The 12,615-nt window shown below is 53.2% G+C and overlaps 1 protein-coding gene across 2 annotated transcripts in view; it reads right to left on the bottom strand.

Annotated features, from left to right (window-relative positions):
* Positions 1–311: 311 nt before the first annotated feature.
* Positions 312–12,615, bottom strand: part of SCRIB (scribble planar cell polarity protein) — a 108,117-nt gene continuing 95,813 nt past the window's right edge. Inside the window, exons 41-46 of one of the 2 annotated variants that reach the window (XM_066337751.1) lie at positions 11,239–11,403; positions 10,405–10,544; positions 10,023–10,060; positions 8,937–9,011; positions 7,299–7,350; positions 312–2,465 (exon numbers count right to left, since the gene is read on the bottom strand). In XM_066337751.1, coding sequence (XP_066193848.1) covers positions 2,305–2,465; positions 7,299–7,350; positions 8,937–9,011; positions 10,023–10,060; positions 10,405–10,544; positions 11,239–11,403 — 631 coding nt within the window. In that variant the 3' untranslated portion in view covers positions 312–2,304. The remainder of the gene's footprint in view (positions 2,466–7,298; positions 7,351–8,936; positions 9,012–10,022; positions 10,061–10,404; positions 10,545–11,238; positions 11,404–12,615) is intronic. The other variant, XM_066337743.1, reaches the window with a different exon arrangement.

Genomic DNA, 12,615 nt, shown 5'->3' with positions numbered 1-12,615 from the left:
GCCTTTTTTTTTTTTTTTTTCTTTTTTTAACACAGCCAAGTGAGGAAAGCCAAGAGACTGAAGATCTTGCAGGCATCACTGTGTTTCATACCACTTTTTTCCCCACATCCCTGAATATTGCCACATCCCTGAATATTGATTCTCTCACAGCTGGCAGTAATTTGGGTGTGCATGAATTTCTGCTCCCAAAAGCAGGAACACAAAAGCAGGAGCATCTTTGCTGGTACATGCGGTGAGTAATAACCACCACCAAAGTGCTGATACTGAAATTGTAGACCTCACACAGGGCAAACCACTGTGACTAAAGGCTCTAAAATGTAAAGTAAACTTTATTATCCTTGAACCACAAAATAGATTTCTTTGGTTGTACAAATTTCACTAGTTACAGTCTTGATGCGCTAATTTTCCCTCGGAGTCTCTTGGGAGAGAACAGGAGAGAATCCAGAGCCTGGCACCAGGTACCGCACAGGGAAAGGAGAGAAGAATCACAAGTTAGTCACCAAAACCCAGCCAGGATTGTTTCCAAAACTGCTGTTGTTAAAAAGCAAATGCTAAAATTAGATTTAAAAGGAAAAGCTCAGATTGCTGATGATGGAAGCAGCTGCAGCTGCAGTGTGAGATTATCAAGAGTTCCCCCTTCACACGTCTGTAAAATCAAAACATACAGAGTCAGTTAAAATGATCCGCTGGATTTTGGCATGAAAGGAGAGGCTCAACTGAAAAACTGCACCCAAAAAACTGCATCCAGCTCTTTCCTTCAGCAAACGTACAAGAGATGTGCCTGTGACTGCACAGCCACTGTGAGGCTCAAGGTCCAACCCTGGTCTTACTGGGGAATCAGAGAGCACCAATGGACAGAGAATGGGACTGTGCCGAGCTTGGACCTTCCTCACGGTTAGAGGCAGTGAAAAAAAGAAAAAGAAAAGGGTTGTTTCCCCTCACTAGTGGCAGCAGAGGCTGATGGCAGAGTCAGGAGCAGCAGCTGTGACCTCCACATTGGCAGAGCTCCCTTGATACAGAACCTGCTCACAGCCCTTGTCCCACACGTGGAAACCAGGACTCCCCCTCACTCATTTCTCATTTTCCTTTTTCCATCTTGCATGGGCAAACGTGCATTTTCCCTGTCCTCCATGGAAAGGGGCCTGAAGCCAATGAGCTGGCAAAGTGGAACTGTGTAGTTATTGCAAGGCACAGGCCAGCCCCACCCAGCTCTGTGGTGCTCCTGGTGCTCCCTGCCAGCCCACAGCAGGCACCCCGTGAAATCCCACTCCACCCTACAGCCAGCGTGGCCCCTGTGCACTCCCCACCAGTATCTCCCATGTGTAAGATCCTCTGACTCCCAACCTGACCCCAGCAACGCCACATTCTACCCATCCCCAGTTCCTGAACTCTACCCACCTAAGGTACCTGCTGTCACACCTCCCACCTCTGCCATCGTGTCCTACCCCCATTGTCCTGCTCCCCATTGCTGTCACACACCCCTTACACCCTGCTACGGCTGTCGCCTCTTGCCCCAGTTCAGCCCCAGTCCTACAGGAGGAAACGCCTGCACTTGTGTGCTCGTGGAATGGCTCACACCGGTGTGACAAAAGGGGGACGTGACCATCCAGTGAGGGACCTGTCCCCAGGCAGTGTCCCACCAGGATAGAGGCAGGTGGCAGAGAGCTGGCTCTGTTTTCCTTGAGCACAGAGTGTCAGTGGCAGAGGGAGGCACTTTGATGGAATTCTGGTGGGTTTTTTTCTTTTTTTCCTCTTCTTTTTGCCTCCAAGCTTCCCATTCCCAAACACTCCCAAAGGGAAGTGAGGTGACACAGTGCAGGAGGTGGGAGGAGATGCTTTTTGGCAAAAGACTGGAAATTAAATAGGAGTAAAGGCAGGTTGGACCTTCCTCCTGATTCCCACCAGAGGAGAAGCTCCTTTTAACCACTGCAAAACCCAAGTTGAGGCAGTAACAGCTGGAACCCAACACGCTCTCACACTCCTACATTCTCCCTGTCCTACCCTTCCCCACACACAGTATTTACAGGCTAACAAGCTGCCCACTGTCCTGGCCACACTTCCTCTCCAGCTGCCAGCAGTCAGTCCAGTGTTGTCCCAGTTCTGGGACGTGCCCCAGCGCACTGCTGGATGAGAAACGAGGGCGGTTCACAGCCTCAGAGGAGTCAGCTGGCCACAGAGCTCACGGGAAGCTCAGGTCCCATCCAGAGTCTGTAGGCAGGGGGGCAGCCTGGTGCTGTCCCTGGAGCACAGGAAGCTCGGGAGGGCTGTGCCAGGCCAGTCCATTGCCCAGGTGTGTCAGGTCACCTATGTGGGGACAGCGGTCTCCAAACTGCGCCGGCTGTGCCGGAGCTTCCGCTTGCTGCTGTACAGGGCCATGTCCTCCAGGGCTGAGGGGGCTGCTGCTGCTGGATCCCGTGTTCCCAGTGTGTCCTCCTCCTCTGGCTGCCCATCCTGCTCCCGGGGAACTGCAATGACAGGAGACCTTTAGATCTGAAGACAAAGCGCGGGGTTAAGTTAGGAAAGCATGAGAAGAAATCCTTCCCTGTGAAGGGGGTGAGGCCCTAGCACAGGCTGCCCAGAGCAGCTGTGGCTTGCAGCAAGCCCGTCTGATGGAAGGAATCCCTGCTCAGGGCAGAGGGAAGGACTGGGTGATCTGCCAAGTCCCTTCCTCGCCAAACCATGCTGTGAGTCTGGCAGCACACAGCTGGCACAGTTAATGCAGACGTTAAGGCTATCTGAGGATGACAGAATGGTTTGTGTAGGGAAGAACCTTAAAGCTCATCTCGTTCCACCCCCTGCTACAGGCAGGGACACCTTCCACTAGATCAGGCTGCTCCAAGCCCTGTCCAGCCTGGCCTTGAACACTTTCAGGGAGTGTTCCAGGGTATTCCCAGGCACTAGATTTGGGGCAGCACTGGTCTGAGTCACTCACAGAAACCCCATGCCCAGACCTTCCTGTAGCTCACGCAGTGACCATTATGGCTCCTGGGAAGGAAATGCCATGGGTGAGAAGACACCTGCCTGTAACACCCATCATTCATTGGACATGACTGGAAGTGCCAAGCTGTATGAAAATTCAAGTGTCCTAAAATGCTTCTGCTCTCCAGACCATGGACCCACCCTGGCCCAGGTCTGCAGGGGGCTGAGGGGTCCCTCTGTCAGGAAGAGGGAGGAGCATCTTTGGTCAGAGACTGGCCCAGGTGGTCAGGAGGGCTTTGAACTTATGGGCACCACAGAGACACGGTGGGACAGTTCCTGTGCCTGAAGGGTCGGGATGGGAGGATCCAGACCCTTGGGGAGGGACAGGGGCAAATGAGGTGAGGGTCACCCTCTGTGCCAGTGCCCAGCTGGATGCAGGGAGCTGCACCTGAGAGGCTTGAGGAGCTGAGCAGAGCTCACAGGTCAGGACTGCAGGGACAGGTGACTTTCCTGACCAGGAAGACTGAGGGGATGAGATCTCCACAGACAGATGGGAGCAGCCTCACATTCACAAGCCTTGGTCCTTGGGGCAGGGAATTACCACTCCAGTGTCTGCTGGAAAGACTGCCCAGGAGGTCACAGGCAATCCATGAGCTTCAAGTGCAAGTGGGCTCCTGGGAAATCTCTCTAAAGCCTTTGGATGCAGCAGAGAGCCTCCAACAGAGAAATCCATGAAAATCTGTCAGCTGGAAGGCTCAGTCTGCTGTGCCCTGTGTCCCTCTGCTCCAGATGCAGATCTCTGGCAGTGGGAAGCCATTCCCCCTTGTCCTGTCACTCTGGGCCATGCAGAAAGTCCCTCTCCAGCTCTCTTGTAGCCCTTTTAGGCTCCCCAGAGCCTTCTCTTCTGTCAGCTGAGCACTCCCAGCCCTCCCAGCCTGTGCTGGGCTTTGGAAGCAGGTGACTGATCCTCAGACAAGGCACACAGGTAAAAAAGCAACACATGGGCAACATGAAGATAGAAATCCAGCCTGGGTGGGTGGGGGAGGAAATCCCATGGCTCAGAGAGAAGTCGGTCCTTTGAGCCCCTCTTAGGCCAAAGGAGCCTCCAAACATGCAGGTTTAGTGATCCCCACACAGCACACCAAGCTTTAAAACATTTGGATTGTACCCTGGGAAAAGCTCTACTGAAAACAAGTGGGGCAGCTTTAGTGGGCCAATCAATAAGTACTTACACCCCAGGAAAAGGGCAGGAAGGTGCTGCCACAGGACCCAGCAGCCAGGACTTGTACCTGGGGCAGCATCTTACAACTGGAAGGAGGAGGAGTGATGAAGGCTGTATCAGGGGAGACTACTGATGCCACCAAGCTGTATCAGGGAGTCAAGTGAGACTCAATTTTAACAAAGTGCATCATGATCTATACAGTTGAGGAGTAAAATGACATGGAACGGGCAATTTACTGCAAATGTGAAAGGATTCAAGAAAGAACTCTAAAATCAAATCCTCTGTCTTAGAAAGTGCAAACCCACTGATGGCTGCAGCCTGGAGCAATTCTGGAAGGAAGTACTTTGTGCATTTCCTCTTTTCTGGCACTCCCAGTGGCTCCCTTCACGCCCCAGAATAGCCAGAACCTTGTGCTGACTCAGTAAGTTCATTTTTACACCACTGGATGACAATAAAAGGCATTTCACTTTGAAGTTTAGGTACTGGAGAAGATGGGAGAGCACAGTTCAGAATGTCCTCCCCTCCTGCACAGACTGCAGGCAGCCCTGGTCCCTTCCTCCACTTTAGACACCAATGAAATAAAAAGGTCCAGGTGAGTGTGGGAATTGTTGCCACGCAGAGGAACCAGCCTGGGAAGAGGGGAACTGCTGCTCTCTGCTGGCTGATGGGACTGGCACAGACAGAGCAAAGGAGACACTCGCTCACTGCATCCCAGAAGATACAACGGAGTTATCCAGAAACAAGGTAAATAAAATGCCTCATTGTGGAACTTGGTATCACAACACTCCATGGAAATTCTAAAACATCTGGACAGTTTTACAGAGGCTCATTCCATTGCTGATGCAGATACACCTCGTTCAAGACTTGCCTACACAATAGATGAGCCCAGAAAACTGAGAATATTCATCTCTACAAGCTCATTTTCCCTGTTTCTCATGGTCTAACCCTAAGAACCAACTTCCAGCCAAAGAAGATCCTGGTGTATCCTGAACCAGTACAGGCCTCACTTACACGGTTCCCATCCTGAGAGAAAACAGGAAATACTGGAGGAAAACACAGGCATTGCCACTGGTACGAATCCAGAGATCCCACTTTTGTGAAATGTTGGCATTTTGGTGGGAAAGAACCTGTGAAATGCAGGTCTGGAGAAGGAAAGGATGGATGCAAGTCTTTGGAGCAGTGATGTGGCTGAAAGGGCTGGACAGGCGTAAATTAGAGCCACAAGACGGCAGAGAGAACACCTCTGGAGTGCAAGAACTGCCAAGTTCATTACCCAGCAGCAATTAGGCCGGGTGCAGGATGAGGAGGCACATTCCTGTGGAAGCTGCTGCAAACACCAGACAGCCCAGGTGGGCAGAGACCACAGGGACAAAAGCTGCTCCTCACATCCTAGAAGCAGGTTTCCAGTAACAGGAGCAACCCACAGTCATCAGGGGAATTCCTGGAAGCTGAGGGTTCAAGGACTGGGAAGCGAAAGTCCCCAGGTGATGTGGAGAAGTTATGCCATAACAGGATGACACAGTGCTTGGTTCCACCCTAGAAATGCTGCTCTGCAGTTCAGCAACTCCACAGCCTCATGGAAACCTTACAGTGAGGCTTTTAAATACATTGAAGAGATGATGACCATGAAGTGAGACCAGAGAATGGAAAGAACTGTTCCTGCATGGACAAGAGGAGAAGGGTGTGCTGGGAGGAGTGAGATGTCTTTCCTGCAGTTGGATTTTCTGAGTTCCTGATATAATGGTTTGCTAGCACAAAGTTTAAGAAGTGCTGTGAATCAAAAACCCTAATTCCATGATCCAGGACAATTTTGATTATGGTGGCTGGAATGCTGCACTACCTGGGAGAGTGAGATGGGATGGGATGGGATGGGATGGGATGGGATGGGATGGGATGGGATGGGATGGGATGGGATGGGATGGGATGGGGGGCCCTAAAAAAGCCAGGAGAGCTTGGTCCCATGCCAAGAGCTTCCTGGCATCTTCACCTGCCATCCTTTCCAGAAGATGTGGGAAAAGCTGCTTCTTTTCTTTGTGCCTCACACACATCACAGGCGATTTAAGCTTTACTTTGGGTCCATTAGTTACTTGATGAGCACCACACTCTTTTCTGTCTGGCTTTGATCCCACTTGGGGGCCCAACAGAGCAGTGACAGGCAACAGTGAGGTCTGAGAGCCCTAAGTAGCAGCTGGTATTCCCCAGACCTTCTCTGACCTCTCAATTCCTTGCACTGGCTGAACAAACAACCTCAAGAGAATAACACAGAGCTCAGAGGATGACTCTGAGGGATGAAGAACAGATACTGCTCCTAGGAAAGTAAGTTTCTGTTGAGTCCTACAGCAGAACTTCCTTCTGGAAACAGCCCAGCCATGGGTCAGCTGTCTGGGATGCAGCCTGTACTCAGGGGAATTTGTCAAGATAAAAGAAACTTTTGGGGTTTTTTTGGTTTTTTTTTTTTCAAATAAAGGGGTGAAACAAGCAAAATGGGTAGAAGCAAACCAGCACCAAATTTTAGAGGCAACAGGAGTGCTCCTACAGAGCAGGCAGGCTCTGCCCAGCTCCATGGTGCTGCTACAGCCACTGGAGCCAGCTGGTGAGGGTCTCAGTCTGTTACAGCTGGGGACAGGCAGACACACCCCAGCTGGGCAGCCCAGAGATCCAGATTTAATTCCTCCAATTCCTGCTGATTAAGATGGCCATGCCCACAGAGTGTAGCTTGGAGCCATCCAGGTGCTGGAGCACCAACTGCTCCAAGTCTGTCCCGGGATGAATTTACCTGCATGATCCCCTGTTCCAGCAAAAGGGGCACAAGACAGCCCCAGAATGATGGACATCGTGCACCTGCAGCAGGTGACAGAGGCCCAAACTTCCCTGCCACATCCTCCTACCACCATTCTCCAGGACACAAAACTGGAGAACACCAGGCATGCTTGTAACACACCACACTGGGAAGATTAGTCACCACTGGAGCACAATGCAAATGTCCTACCCAAAATGAACGTGGTGAGCACGGAGTTCTCATTCTAGAATAGACAGAACATGACATTGCTTCAAGCAGCAGAAGGTTCTCAGGGTGGCTCCACAAGCCAAGGGGAACCCTCTGGACCCACAGCAGGGAGTGAGTGGTGCAGCCATGACCCCTCTGGCCTGGGCTTACCTGAGTTATTCCTGTCATCGACGTGTCTGAGGTCATCAGCTGCATCAGGCGACTGCAAGAGAAGAGCAGATGTGACCATTCACATCTTGAACACCTGTGCTCAGTAATTCCCCCCCTTCCTGCAGCCTACAGACACCCTGCTGCCCTGACAGGAGCTGCCACAGTGGGGACAGAGACTCCAGCAGGAACCCCTCATGCCTGAGTCTGCCCCTGCCTGGCCTGTGTGTGGGAAGGAGAGGGAGGAACACAAAAGGCACTGTGAAGAGTGAAGGAAAAGGCTTTAAGCTGAAAGAGGGGAGATTTATTTGGATATGAGAGAGAAACCTCTCCCTGTGAGTGGTGAGGCTCTGGCACAGGTTTCCCAGAGCAGCTGTGGCTGCCCCATCCCTGGCAGTGTCCAGGGCCAGGTTGGACAGGGCCTGGAGCAGCCTGGGATGGTGGAAGGTGTTCCTGCCCATGGCAGGGGGTGGAATGAGATGGAATTTAAGGTCCCTTCCAACACAAACCATCCCAGGATTCTATGAATTACTGCACTGCTGAGAGAGGCCTGCAGTCGTTGCCTGAGGATTTGCAGGTTCAGCCTCCTTTGGAGGCATCTTCTCAGCTGTATGAAGTCCCAGTGCTGCATCTGGGGAAATCTGGGTGGTCTAGAGCTGCCACAGGGCTCAAGCAGTCCCCCAACTCGCCTGGAACAGACCCTGGAGAGGGGCACATCCCAGAGCAAGGTACTCCAAGACAATGATGCATGACTTCCAGGAGCAGAGCAGTACCACAAGGGACAGGTGCCAGTGAAGAACAGACACCCAATAAAATAAAACTGCCTGACAATCCTCAAACTGCAGCTCAGCCTGTCTTTGGAATGACACCCTTGGGCTGGGGTCTGTGTCCCCATGGTGAGGTGAAGTGTGGCAGTGCTTGCTGGCTCTGCATGCACAGGTATCTGCTTCATGGGCTGTATGTGAAACTGAAAAAGCCCACCTAAGGCCATTTAGACACAGCGTATCTGCTCGATTCAGCTGTCACAAATGCCATCAGTGACTGACTGACCCAGGCAGTTACAGCTCCCAGCCCTAGGAGATTGGTTCCCAGAGCAGGGGCCAGGGGCCAGGATCACCTCCAGAGCTGGCATTCCATGACAAAGCAGCTTAAAACAGGCCATTTTAGGATGGAGAAGCACCTCACCACGGCATTCACTCTCAGAACCAGGTGTTTACTCCACAGCTCACTGACAGCAGAGCCACAGCCTGAGCACAGGCACCCCTGCTGCTCCTCGGACACCAGACACATCCCAGCTGGAAGTTCACACCTGCTCCAATCTGCCATTTGCTAGCCCTCATTTCTATAACCTTTTCTTCCCATTTAGTTCTCATCTTTCACTTAAAAATATTTCAGGAGCCATTCTGGTGAAGATGCAGATGTTTTACATCTGCAAAGCTTTTGTCGTTCATTTTAAAACCACCTTGACCAACTCTTTCCTAATTCCACTTGGCTCCAGTAAGTCCTCAGTTTTCAGCAGGGTGTCACTGCCCCTACACAGGCAAGGCCTCTGCAGAGGGGTTCCCCAAATCCCTCAGCTTCAGCTCTTCACCAAACCAAGTCCTGACCTATCTGAAGTGGCTCAGCATGCACAGTTTATACCTGGATTTCGTAAACAGGTTTGGAGGAAGGAATAGCAGCAAATTCCCGGTAGTCAAACTTCTTTTCAGACATTGACTAGAAGGGACAGCAGAAGGGAAGAAACAGAGAGTGAGGGGAGAGAAACAGATGGAGAAGCAGCAGCAAGCTGAGCAATCTAAGCAGAGATCACAGCAGAAGCAGAGGGACAACTTCAGGGAGAGGCAGGAGTGCCTGGAGAGAGCCTGGAACGTGGGGCATCCCTGGGACACTGCCTTTGGAGCTCTTCTGGTGGCAGGACAGGGGTTGGAGTCCTAGAGGAAACATCACGTGCTCCAGTGAAATGCTAATGCACACCAAGTCAGGTGGGGGGAAATTCCTGATTTCTGATAGCTGGAGCAGAGTCAGAATTTCAATCCAGAGCTGTGTTATGGTGTGACCTGGCAGGACAAGGGCCCCTCTGTGCAGCTGTTCCCCACCTGCCTTCCCTGGTCTGTCTCACCAATTCTTACAGTTCTGTCCCATGGCATTTACTCAGGGTTAGGAAAATGCTGGTTACAGCTGAAGATTTGTTTTGTGCTGTTGTAGAAACATAGGGCCCAAGTCCCTGGAGTAAACTGAAAGGCTTTCAGAACTGAGGCAAAGGCTTTCCAAACCCAGGAAAAGGCCTTCTGAACCTAGGCAAAGGCCCTGTGAGCATGGTGAAAGGCTTTCTGAACCCGGGGAAAGGCTTTCTGACCCTGGGGCAAAGGCTTTCCAAACCCAGGAAAAGGCCTTCTGAACCTAGGCAAAGGCCCTGTGAGCATGGTGAAAGGCTTTCTGAACCCGGGGAAAGGCTTTCTGACCACGGTGGAAAACTTTCTGAACGAGGAGATTAAGAACCTCAGAAAGGATGACATAATCAAACAGGGAAACAGAAAGCAGATGTCCCATGGGAGCTGCAGGAAAGGAGTTTGGCAAGGTTCCATCCACTGGCCCCTCACCATTCCCTGCACCATGCAGCCAGGCCTGGCTCAAGGACTATGTGGGGACCCACGGCTCCCAGGCACAGCTGAGTAACCAGGGAATCCAGGGTTAAGGAAAAGTGAGAAAAGCAAGCAGAATACCAACCAGCCTTCCCGGGGACGTGACGTTCCTGGGGCTGCAATCTGCAAGAGGGGACAGAAGAGCACAGTTAGTGACAGGCTGGCTGTGTGACATTCCCCCTGAGCCAGCTCCTTCCTCAGCAGCATTTCAGTGTGATGGTGTCACCCTACACTCTGCTCTCCCAACCTCTTCACTGCTTTTTCAGAAGATCAGGGTGCTGGTTGTGTTTCCAGCCTGGCACCTCACCTCTACCTGAGGAGCCATCACATGTGCTGAGAGATGCCACACCATGTCCCCAGAGACCTTCTCACCAGGCTGAAGGAGGGAATGGCTCCCCACAGCTCTCCCTGTGAGCGGGTCGAGCTGCAGGAGCAGTCTCCCCTGGCAGCAGGGAACTGCCCAGTACCTTCCAGCGGCGTTGGAGACGGCGTCGGAGCAGGGGACGGGGCCTCTGCCAGCTGCTCCAGCGTGCTGCGCTTCTTCCCCTCCTTGGACTTGGCAATCACCATCTGGGCCTTAAGAGCGTCCTGTTCCAGCGACTTCATCCTGCCCCAGAACGGGTGGGGAGAAGAGGCCATCAGTCGGTGAGGGGACAGGTGAGGGGACAGGTGAGGGGACAGGTGCCACCTGTGTGCGGCAGGGCAGTGCCAGGGCCCCTGGGCTGGACACAGACGGGTGGAACAAAGCCCTCGAGGGTCCCCGAGGCAGGCAGGAGGACACCTGTGATCACATGTGCCAAACACACAGAGCTGTGGACCAACACACTGAGGAGCTGCGGGCGGTCCCAGAGTGCCACACAACAGGACAGTGACCTGAGCTGGGGACAAAACTGCAAGGATCACACGAGCAGGATCAGTCCTCGGGGGCTTTACTCTCCTTTGTGCTCTGTGTGTTGCACCTTGACCCTCTTCAGCCCTCAGGAGATCATGGAAGGCCAGGCTGGATGGGACCCTGAGCAACCTGCTCTAATGGAAGGTGTCCCTGCCCATGGCAAGGGGGTGGAACAAGGTCATCTTTAAGGAACCTTCCAACCCCACTCTGGGATCCTGTGAAATAGCTGTGAAAACGTGGGTCCAGCCCTCAGAGAGTCTGTTCCTTTCTCCCCATCAGACAGCCCCAGCACCCCCCCTGTTCTCTGGGCAATGGGCACCAGGGACCACTCCCATGTCCTCCTGCCCCAGGAGGGGGGCACGGGGACACAGACAGGAGCATGCAGCTGTGGGGAGGGGGCTGTGCACACCTGGATTGGCCTCCTGACCCAGGGATTCTCGAGGCGTGACTCTGCACTGGGCTAGACATCTGAGCTGGCCTGGCCCCGGGAGCAGGGGCCCACTGCCGGGACTGGTACAGCTTCCTGGCCAGATCCTGCTCGTACTGTTTAATACTGTCTTCAAGGGCTGAGGATCTGAGGAGGAGGAGCAGGAGAAGGAGGAGGAGAAGGAGAAGGAGGAGGAAGAGGAAGAGATGATGGTGATGAACATCGCAGCAGACAAGAACAGGAAAAGAAAGAAACAGATACAGGAACATACCCTGGTGAGGGGAAACACAGGTCTGACACAGGGGCAGTCTTGGCTACACTGGGTCCCACATCTGATCCTGCCCAACTACTGAGGCAGCAGCAACCCCTGGGGGCAGTCTGGGATTGTGCCCAAGGACATCAGCCTCAGAGCCTCCACATCCAGGGCTGAGCTGCCTCCCCCATGTGCTGGGAGGGGACTGGGAACAACTCCAGCCCCAGGGAAAGGCTGTGAGGTGGTTACAGAGTGTGTGAGTCAGACTGAGGGATGTGGGAGTCTCTCAGCATTCACTGATCACTGGCTTCATCTGCCTCGGCTGGACCATGGGAGAACGGGAACAAAATGGCCAAGCACATGACACACGGTTTCTGTCCTGGGACACGTGTAACTGAGGGCGAGTGTGTCCCTAATCCAGTGTGTGTGAGGGAGGAGAGCTGCCAAATGCTCATGGGCCCAGGCCTTGGTGTGCACAGAGCCTCTAAACCTCCCTTTTCCCATGGGACATGGGCCTGGAGTGACAAGGGGAAAGGCTTCCTCCTGCCACAGGGCAGGGTCAGATGAAATACTGAGAATCCTTCCCTGGGAGGGTGCTGAGGGCCTGGCACAGGGTGCCCAGAGCAGCTGTGGCTGCCCCTGGATCCCTGGAAGTGTCCAAGGCCAGGCTGGATGGGGCATGGAGCCAGCCTGGGATAGTGGAAGGTGTCTCTGTCATGGCAGGGGCTGGAACCAGATGAGCCCTAAGGTCCCTTCCACCCCAAATATTCCATGACTCTGTGCCAGGAGTTGTGTATGCCCAGGACATGTGTGTAATGTGGCTCTCTGTGTGTGTCTCCACGGAGCACGAGGGCTGCTGGGGAAGGAGGGGCACCACACATCCTGGCAGAGCACTGATGACAGGGAGAACAAGGAAAGCCCAAGGAGGTGCAAACTGATGGGGTCACAAGTGACAGCACAGAGCAGAGAACTGGAAGGAAGCAGAAGACAGGAGATTAGAAAGGGAGGAACAAACTCTTGGAGAGAACGTGGGTTAGTGGGGCTGAGCCCTGTGTGTGGGGCAGTGCAGAATCTCCCCTGCAGCACAAGGACCTCTGGAGACAGGA

The sequence above is a fragment of the Sylvia atricapilla genome, chromosome 1 (genome assembly GCF_009819655.1).
Source record: "Sylvia atricapilla isolate bSylAtr1 chromosome 1, bSylAtr1.pri, whole genome shotgun sequence".
Taxonomy (NCBI): Eukaryota; Metazoa; Chordata; class Aves; order Passeriformes; family Sylviidae; genus Sylvia; species Sylvia atricapilla.
The sequence above is the reverse complement of the archived record's forward strand: the minus strand, read 5'-3'. Positions and strand labels throughout refer to the sequence as shown.